The following is a 10859-nucleotide window of genomic DNA, read 5'->3' as shown; positions in this document are numbered from 1 at the left end:
TGGCGTGATACGAATCCAGAGAAACGTTTTTACGGTTGCTCCAAGTACGAGGTAAAAAAATTCCCAATTTGGGGTTATGATTTACAATTGGATAAGTTTAAAGGATAAGTTGTTACAATTGAAAGTTGAGAGAGGCAGTTGCAATATTTGAACAAGTTTAGAAAGTTATTTGTATATTAGGCCAATATTTATTAGCTTTAAGTTGGTTGATAACATTGCTTACAAAATTAAGCTAACGAGTCTAAATATAAATTCCAAAGTTTCAAATAGAATTTCACGAATAATAGTATACTAAAAATTGATCTATATGTTTTTTAAATATATTTGTAAAAAAATTAATCATAAAAAAACTTTTACATTTTAAAAAGTATTTTAAATCAGTATTTCATTTTTATTATTTACCAAACAATTTATCATTTAACAATTTCAGCATTTGTAAAAAATTAGATACTCAAAAGCTTGATTTATTATTGATTTGGCTACTGAATCCTAAATTTATTTATCAAGACGCTTAAGTTAATAAAAATTTCAAGTAATTTCAAATTCTAATCATAATGTATACAGAAAATTTTAACTAAAAGAAAGTTCACCTCAACGGTGTTCAACAAACTCGAGCCAAACAATCAAATAAATTATATAAAAAAATCTTAAATTTTAGTTACCTTTTAAAATTAGGAGCAAATGCATTATGCTAGAGCGGTTAGTTAAAACTTAAATTGCGGTAAAAGAAATATGATATTTTCACCATGCAATTAAGCAAATTTTGACTTTCAACCCTTAAATTAAGTAAAATTTGACCCTTCAATTTTAATTTTTCTTGAAATTTACTCTTCCATTGATAAACTAGCAAAACAGCATGAATGATGAACAAAACAAGTATTCTCACAGAACATATTTTTCTTGAAATTTACTCTTCCATTGATAAACTAGCAAAACAGCATGAATGATGAACAAAACAAGTATTCTCACAGAACATATTCCATTCACGTCACTAGTCCGTTGGACGGGAAAATTGTAACAAAAAGAGTTGAAATTAAAATTGAAGTGTAAATGAAACTCAGGAGTAAGAAAAAAACAGAATCTGACCAATTATCGAGCGAAGTCATTAAAATTTGAAGCGTATTTTATAAAAATTATTGAACTTTACTTTCTTTCGATAAAATCAATGATCAAATTTGTGCACAAAAACTAACTAAAATATCGATACGACAGACTATTAGCAAAACGAACCTAAACAGAAACCAGTAGCAATAACTTAATGCAATTTAAAACCAACAACATAGTAATTTCTTTTATTGGAAATTAAAGAAAGCAGGAACCATAATAACTTACTGATTACACCAACATCCATTTTTTTTATAACTCATAGTAATCCGTTTTTCTTTAATATATCCATCCATGATCACATAAGCACAAGTTCAATCAGTGTCTAAAAATAGATAAGATAGCAAGCAAACCAAACCAGGTTTTTCCATAGGTAGCTGCTTTTAACTCATCCATTTAAAAGCCATCACCATCTGCTTGGATCTCCAATCAAAGGGTTTCTGCTGGATGTGCCGCTAAGGTAAAACCAACTTGCGCCGTACTCGCTTGCAGATTTTTCTTCTTCCTAAATACTGAACTTTTCCCAGGCATTTCCTGTAACTGTAATTTGCTTTGCTGGAGTTGTTTTTTATTCTCAGGTTACCGTCTAGTAAGGTCGCAACACCTCGCAAACAAGGTTAAGTTACTCTTCGACTACATTCACAAGTTCGTATTCAATCAATGATAGGTTGTTGTCTTCCTTCACAGTGAAACTTGCAGCTTCAGTTGGTTCAACACGACCCCATTTGTCCACAGCCAGTCTCATTGATCCTTTAAACATATCGATTTTTGCATTGCGAAGTATTACAGTACTTCCCTCTTTCATCAAGTCCACTGAACAACAAGAAAGATCAAAATGTTCATTCAAACTCCTCAATAACAGCGGGGATAAGTAGGTTTCAGACGATACTTCATTTTAGAAGACGCAAAAATGAATAAAAAGAACCATCCTGAATACTAGTGTTATGAGAACTGTGGCATTCTAATAGTCCCATCCCATGATATACTCCTTAGGGGCTAAAAGCACACAAGTTAGTTGACATGTAGTTTCACCAAAATCAATTTTTTTTCCAAAAGAATCATAGATCTTCAATTTCGATTCACTAAAACCAACTGCAATGATCTCCGATTACAAACTCATGTGATATGATTTCATACGTAGCAGCTGTCACAATTGCCGCATCATTGAACCTGTCTTGCATCAAATCATATAACCAACCTCGATGACATGGTGCAAGTCAATGATGACAAGGATGCCACATAATACACAAGCGAGTTTTATTATATGAGATCATCGGAGATGTCTCTAGTGGACTAAATTGAAGATTTATGATTTTGTTGGAACAAAATGATTTCTTTGTGACCTTGGTGTGAGACCATGCAAAATTTACAGTGTCAGCACTTCAAACCCCTAATTAATAGATTAATAAACCGTTGAGCTTCTGAATTGTCATCAAAATAATGTAACAGCAAGAATACCAAAGGATATATAACTTGACATATGAGGGAAACAGCTTAATCACCACAAACATTTACTGATTGGAGAAAGCCAAGACCAATAAGTAAAATATATCACATATACAAAATCACAGGTATTTATACGTATTCAAAGAATATTGAATCTCTGATGTGCATTAACACGAAAATAAGAAGAGATCAAAATAGTACCTTGATCATTTCTAGCTGTAAAGATAATCAATCCTGTTTCATCTCCTACCAAACATTCAGCAATACGCATTTGGCGTACTTGAGGACCATCAGCACGACCTTTCTGCAAAACCATCTTTGTACTAACAACCTTCACAGTAAGAGTATGCCCCGTAGTACCTGGGCGGAGCTGGTCAACCTTGGTAAATACAGGCTTCCTCAATCCAGCTTTTGAATCTGCCATTCTCTTGTGTAACGCCTATATAAACTAATAAAATAAAAGCAAAAGATGATCAAAAGAATAAATCAACCGAAAAGATCAACAAGAAGCCAAATACATATAGAGAATGAAACGAACAAACTACAAATTCACTCAATTAAGCCATTCAAAGCATGAACCGAAATTATCATCCTGTCGATTTTAGAACTTATTAAAAACATAAACACAATTTGGACTATGTAGTGAAACCACTTGTCCAACTGCAAAATATTTATTTCATTAATCAGGCAATTACACATTTTTCGCTTCAAACCAACAAAATCAAATAGTCAAGGGGGAAAAACTACAGGAAATAAAATTTAATACACAGATTGGCATTATATGGAAACAAACATGGATAAGATACAAATCTAAACCAAATCATATAGTGATTATAGAAAATTATGAAATATTTGACCATAAACAACACCACAATCTGAATAACGAACAAACAGAGTAAGTCAATAATACAATAATTAGCAACCAATAATCCAAAATATACTGTAAATCATGGAAAATCCTACAATCTATTGCTTACGAAACAGATCAGAAAGGACAGTAACAATTCATATCATAATTACAAAAAAAAGAAGCAAAATTACAAATGAAAATAAAGTCTTTGTAACTAATAGGAGTAGAGATCATGATGAGTAAAGGAGACAGAAGAAGAAGAAGCTAGGGTTTGGGAAGTACCTTTTAGAAAGAGAAATTGGGAATCGGAGAGAGATCTGATGTAGAGATGAAGAAAGGTAGGCTTGAAGACGGCTGAAGAAGTGAAATCCTTATAGATGTGAAGTTAATGGGGACCGTCGATCTTTCATTACCCAAACACTTGATCTCACTCTACACGTCACTAGATCCCTGTTTGGCTTCTCCTCTTTCTTATCTTTCTAAATGTTTTTGCTTTATACTAGTCCAGTCCTGAATAGTCAAATTTCCCTTAAAAAAAATTATATATTGTTTATTCTATTACTCTCGATTTGAAACTCGTTAAACACTTTTAAGTGGATCATTTTTCAATTAAAACTTGTTGTATATATTGGAGTAAATTACATAGGTTGTGTACAACGTTTACCTGTTTTCACATTTTGGTGTACAACCAAAATTTTTTTACACTAAAGTGTACAACCTTCAGATGACCTCCCACTAAAGTGTACAACCGGTTTTTGTGACCGGTCAACGCAGGTCAACTATGCCACGTCGTCATTTTTCACTTTTTCTAATTAAAAAACGTGACCTAATATAAACCAAATGACCTTTATACCCTTATATATAGAAACCCTAAATCATTCTTCGAGCCTCCATTTCTTTCTTTCTTTTCTCCAAAGAATGCAGAACTTCTTCTATGGCTTTCCTGCTTACACTCTTTCTTTCTATCTTTTCTTTCTTTCTCTTCTCTCAAAAAACACAGACAGTCCCCTATTATCTTCTTCTTTCTTTCTCACAAGATTGAAACCATAGCTCAGCCCCCTTTCAGGGTCAATCTCTCTCTGTGACGGCGACAGAGTTGCATGCTCTTCTTTCTCGTATCACCGGTGAACGTTCCAATAGAGTTATTCCTCCGCTGATTCAACTCATTCCGATGAAGCTAGAAACTTCCTTTTCTCGTTTTTGTCTCCTTCGATTTTTATTTCAACGATTTCTTGCTACATGTTGATTTCTCATTCAGATCTTTCTTCTTTAGTTTGATTCTGATTTGAAGCTCTATTTTTTTTTTCAAATCTAGGCTTCTGGTGCTTGGCAAGATGGATTAATTCCTTCTTTGGTTCTTGTATGTTCATGATGACCATATGTGAAAACAGAACCAGATCTAGGTTTTGGGATTGAAAGCAAGAGTTTGAATAAATGAATTCTTCTCCTTTTTCTAGAAAAGTTAAACAAATAGAAATGATTTTTTTTTAATCTAATGAATGAATTTCTGGAAAATCAAGTGATTGGAGATGAATGGATTAAAAATATGGGAGAAATTTGGATTCCAGTGAGGGAAACAATAGAAGGGTATAAGGGTCATTTAGTTTTTAGTGGGTTTTTTTTTAAATTAGAAAAAGTGAAAAATGATGACGTGGCATAGTTGACTTGCATTGACCGGTCACAAAAACCGGTGTACACTTTAGTGGGAGGTCATCTGAAGGTTGTACACTTTAGTGTGAAAAAAATTTAGCTGTACACCAAAGTGTGAAAACAGGTAAACGTTGTACACCACGTATGTAATTTACCCTATATATTGAGATTCAAATTTGAGATCTCTGAATTAAAAGTAACTTGAATCAAACCAAGTTTTTTTTTTATAATAACTGGTCTTATATTTGATAATGTTTTGGAAAATTTTCATTGTTAAGAGTCTGAAGGCCTCCTTAGTGATATCCGGATATATATTTGCAACCCAGACATTTCTGGGCAACAAGATGTGCAAGGGGTTATCTTTTTTGTTTTATCCGAATGAAAGACTCTATGACACTTAGAACATCTCCAACAACCTCTTAAATTGGTTCTTAAGTTAAAATTTGAGGAGGGAGAGTCAAAAATCAACTCCAACAGCCTCTTAGTGGCTTCTCAAATCACTAAGAGCATCCCCATCCTCTCTATTAATAGAGAGCCTCTCTCCACCTATTAGTGCCTACTTATTTTATTTTTTATTAATAATTTATTATTGAAGAGTCTCCCTCCTTTCACTATTGGTTAATACAATAATACTTAATAACTTTAATGATAAAATAATAAATAGAGAGTGAATATAAGGAGTATTGTTGAAGATAATATGTATTAGTCACTCTTAAATCACTAAGAGTCAATTATTTATATTATTTTTAGAGATTGAACTAAGAGTCTCTTGGAGATGCTCTTAAGTTAGTTATGGTTTATAAGAGATGTGAAAAGAAAAAATAACAACATGATTGTCTGTCAATTTATGTACTTTTATGAAGGGAGTTTGTACTTTATATAGGAATGGAGACTCCTAATCTAATAAGGATTAAATTAACTATGAATTCTTATTAAGGAAGAAATTCTAAATGAGACAAACTTCCTTGTTTGGCAGTGCTACCTACGTGCACTAAGGACTTCCAAATAGGATAGAATGAGGTATCCCAATTCAGGAAGGAATAAGCTTTTAGAAGCACGAACCGAATGTTCGAGTTAAGGAGGGAAGATATAATTATGCCCATGACTTCGAATCTCTAAAATATTCATATTCGCTATAAAAAAAACACACATAAATACAAATTTAGGCTTTTAATTCTAGAGCGGGCATTCATGATTCCTAAGAGAGTGCATTGTTTCGAGAAGGCTATTCCTTCAATGAGAAATAACACGTGCATAAGAGGTACAGATACAAAACCTTGTCCTAACACCTTTTAAAAAGATAAAAAAGGTAGGTGTGTTTTCACTTTTCGTTGTATTAACTAATTAATTATTTATATTAGAAAGTAATGCATAGAAATAGAAATGAAAATAGTTGAAATACATGAATGGTATAAAAGAAATTCATTCATGTCGTATATATTGAGACTCAAATTCAAGATATTTAAATTAAACGACTTGAACCTTTTAACTACCCAAACTAACTTTTTTTTTTATAATGACATGTCTTATATTTGATAATGTTTTAGGAAATTCTCGTTGTTAAGAGTCTGAAGGCCTGCTTAGTGATATTCAAATATATATTTGTAATTGAGGCATTCATGGACAACAAGATGTGCAAGGGGTTGTCTTTTTTGTTTAACTTGTAAAACAGAGCTTAGTCAGATCCCCACGAAAGACTTTTATAACGCTCAAGTTAGTTCTGATTTATATGAGATGTCAAAAGAGAAAATAACAAAACAATGGTATGTTAGATTATGTACCTTTATATAAGAGTAGAGACTCTTAATCTAATAAGGAGCAAACTAACTATGAATTCTTATTAAGGAAGAAACTTTAAGAGAGACAAACTTCCTTATTTGGCGACGCTGCCTACATGTGCTAAAGACTCCTAAATATGATAGAATGAGGTATCTCAGTTCAGGAAGAAATAAGCTTTTAGAAGCACGAACCAAATTCTCGAGTGATGGAGGGAGGATCTTGCTTATGTATATGAGTCTGCATCTCTAAAATATTCATATTCGTTATGAAAAACCCACATAAAGATGAATCTAGCTTTTTAATGCTAGGATAGATATTCGTGATTCCTGAGAGAGTGCATCGTTTCGAGAAGGTTATTCCTTCAATGAGAAAGGACAAATGCATAAGAGGTACGGATGCGAAACTTTATCCTTAGAGATAGGTGTGTTTTCACTTTTCGTCATCTTTTACCGTTGCGTGATATTACTTAATTAATTTATTTATATTAGAAAGTAATACATAAACATGAAAATAGTTGATATACATGAATGGTATAAAAGAAATTCATTCATGCCATAGAAAATGAATAACATACATTTTGTAGAGAGAAAAATAGAGTGCTTTATTAAAATATTATTTCTACTATTTTTAAAGAGAAGTTGTGATTAGTTTTTCCTTGTAAATTAAAGAGATATTGTAACTCCTATCATAGTAAAGTTTTTCTCTTTACCTATGGTTTTTACCCTAATTTATTTAGGGGGTTTCCACGCATATTTTGTGTCTAATTATCTTTATTATTCTCTTAAATTATTAGCCACGTTCTTACTCTATTTCGGTGTTCTTTTCACAAGTGATAGAGGTTTGGTTACATTGCTCAGTAATTTCTTATAGAAGTAATGGTGGTAAAATTTAAGATTGAAAAATTTAATGGGAGAAATTTCTCATTACAGAAATTAAAGATAATGGTTGTCTTGAAAAAAAACACAATTGTTTGGATGTCATCACTCAAAGCACAAAAGAACTCACATATGATAAATGGATCACGATGGACGGAAATTTTATTACAAATCTCCATCTGGCATTAACAGATGAGATACAGTCTAGCATATAGGATGAGAAAACTGTGAAGGAGATCTGGGAGCATGTCACATTGTACGAGGGCAAATCCCTTCACAATAAAATTTTCCTTAAGAGGAAATTGTACACTTACGGATGTCAAAATCCACTTTGATGATAGAGCACGTCAACACTTTGAATATACTATTTTCTCGGCTTAATTCGTTGGACCATAATATAGCGACCAATAAACATGCTGAAATACTACTTTAAAGTCTACATGATTCGTATGATCAACTCATCATCTTTAAAAACTAATTTGTTGACTTATGAAATATTTTGATGATAACACTATTCATAGACAGTTGAACTATTCACTATAGTAATTACAAAGATTATTTAAATTAAAATTGATGAATAGTTATCGAATTATTGTAAAATAATATTTTTATTATCACTCTAGGTATAAAATTAAAAGATTAAATATACTACTTAGAATGTATAAAAGAATTATTGCATGAACACCCCTATATTATTGAGAGAATGAAGACAAAGAAGATGTCCTACAATATGCATTGAAGAAATGGCCTACAAAGGTAAAAGACAAAGAATAAAAGTGTCAATAAAGAGAAAATACTTAATACAAGAGTCTTACAAAAGAAAGACATTTGTTAACTAAAAATCCTTTATCAATAAAGCAACAGAATAAAAATACAAACAAGTCTTAATAATTAAAAAATAAAGCTTTATTGTAAAAGAGTCATGAAGCAAAACTCATATCAAGAGGCTTATCCAAAACATTTATTCAAAGAGGGTTTTGATTGCTAGAAGACAAATTAATGGACATTTTACAACGGAAGATTCCTTCCACTATAAAATGGATCAATTCCTCAATTAACTTTTTTGGAAAGACTTACTATATTTTTGCTACAACAATATTATCAAAAAATGTCTCAAATATTCTTCATTGAGATCAAAAGGTTGAGTGTTCATAATTTGTGTAATTCAAATCCAATTAAATCATTCTTGTAGAGTTTCTTACTTAATCTTTAAAGTAAGATTGTAAACGCATTAGGTAGTGTTTAGGATAGTTTAATCACTTAAGCTAGAAAAGTGATCAGTGGTGTAATTCTTACTAGAGAAAAAAATTCTAACGGATAGTCAAACACCAGCAAGTCTTTATAAGTAAGGTACTATAATTTGTAAAAAGTACTGCAGGTTTATTAAGCACAAGTAAGCTTAATACAGGTTCGTTAAACACCCCTAAGCTTAATACAGGTTTGTTAAGCACCTGTAAGCTTGACTTATATTTGTTAAACACCCATAAGCTTAACTCATATTTCTTAAGCACTCATAAGTTTAAGGGATATTTGATTCGCACCTATAAAAGGACTGTAATACAAATCTCAAGACGTAGTCTTGAGGAGCGGAGTAGGCCCAGTTTTGCCGAACCACTATAAACTTCTGTGTGTTCTCTTTTTATTACTTAAGCAAGTATGTTATTATTTATTAGCTAGAGAAATTACTAAATCCAATCAACTACACTTAAACGCTTCATAAGTTTTACAATCACTCATTTCCGCATCTTTTGTAAAACTAGGTTTTAAGAGCTTAATACTTTTGATGTAAAAAATATTATTTTTAATATTATTTTTTAAAATATTTTTTATTTATTTCCATTCTCCCTCTAAACACACTCACTCTCCCTCTATTTTCTTATTCTAAAAATACATTACCACGCCACCAATGTTTACGAGGGTATTATAGTACACATTTTCATGTATTTGTTTACTACTCTTGCTGATTTTACTGAACATTGCTTGGGGCATGTAAAAAACATAGAGACAGTGAAATGGGGGAAAGAATTTGAAAGAAGCTCATAGAATTGCAGCTGGGCCACAAACGATTCAACGTATTGCTATCAAATATATATGCTTCGAAAGGTAATTGGGATGGTGTTCTTCAGATCATGGGGATGAAGACACAACATGGGGTGATTAAAACTCCAGGTTGCAGCATGATTGAAGCAAACGGAATGTTCATGAGTTTCTTGCAGGAGACAAAACACATCCTCTGATTAAAGATATTGAGACTAAATTGGATGAAATGGCTAAGAAATTGAAAATGGAAGGTTATGCAACAGAAACAGATATGGTTTCACTTGACATTGATGAGGAAAAGAAGGAAAGTAGTTTGTTTAGACACAGTGAGAAGCTTGCCATTGCTTTTGGGTTGATCGGCATAAAGGCACCAACATCATAAGGGTAATTAAGAATATTAGGATATGTAATGACTGTCGCACAACTGCAAAGATGATTTCTACCACTCTTAAACCATAAATTTTGATTAAAGAGAGAGAAAATAGGGAGGGAGAATGAGTGTGTTTAGAGAGAATGAAAATAAATTAAAGAGAGATGTGAGAGAATGAGTAGATGGTGTATTTGATATTAATTTTGTTTTTGTTTTGGGGTTTGGTTATGATAGTTAGATAATAATGAGGTTAATTTATAAAATAAATAAATATAAAGATCAACATAGTTATTTACCATTTGACTTTTGACTTTTTTTTTTAACATTGTTAGTCAATTTGGATTGTCTTTGCTAACGGAATGAACCACAAGTATCAGTTTGCAAACTTTTAAACCACGTAGTTTATGTTTGAAAATGATCCAAACCACAGTTTATTTTTGTACTTTTCCTTTTTTTAAACATAATATCAAAATCTCATAAATCAAGTGGTTAAAAGTTCAAATTCTAACAACTCCATTTATTAGTGGAATTTCAATCCATAATAAGATGAACCTATTTTGTATATAGTTTAAATCCATAGCAATTTATGTGCACATGTGTGTTATAACTAATAGTTTTAATAGTCATTTCCTTGCCCTAATAGACTATGTATTAAGCTTAGCCTATATGTATATAAGGTTTTATTCCTTACTGGTTTCATCTTGTACTTGCAATTTTATGATTTAATGAAATATTTCATATAAAA

The 10859-nt window shown here is 31.6% G+C and overlaps 1 protein-coding gene across 1 annotated transcript; it reads right to left on the bottom strand.

Annotated features, from left to right (window-relative positions):
* Nucleotides 1-1264: 1264 nt before the first annotated feature.
* LOC136230247 (uncharacterized protein At4g28440-like) lies at nucleotides 1265-3841 on the bottom strand. The gene is made up of 3 exons (XM_066019255.1): nucleotides 3683-3841; nucleotides 2752-2998; nucleotides 1265-1917 (listed from the first exon to the last, which is right to left on the bottom strand). The coding sequence occupies exons 2-3, from the start codon at nucleotides 2972-2974 to the stop codon at nucleotides 1727-1729; spliced, it is 414 nt and encodes a 137-aa protein (XP_065875327.1). The 5' UTR covers nucleotides 2975-2998; nucleotides 3683-3841; the 3' UTR covers nucleotides 1265-1726.
* Nucleotides 3842-10859: the final 7018 nt, after the last annotated feature.

Source organism: Euphorbia lathyris, chromosome 5, assembly GCF_963576675.1.
Source record: "Euphorbia lathyris chromosome 5, ddEupLath1.1, whole genome shotgun sequence".
Classification (NCBI taxonomy): Eukaryota; Viridiplantae; Streptophyta; class Magnoliopsida; order Malpighiales; family Euphorbiaceae; genus Euphorbia; species Euphorbia lathyris.
This window is presented reverse-complemented; position numbering and strand designations above follow the sequence as displayed.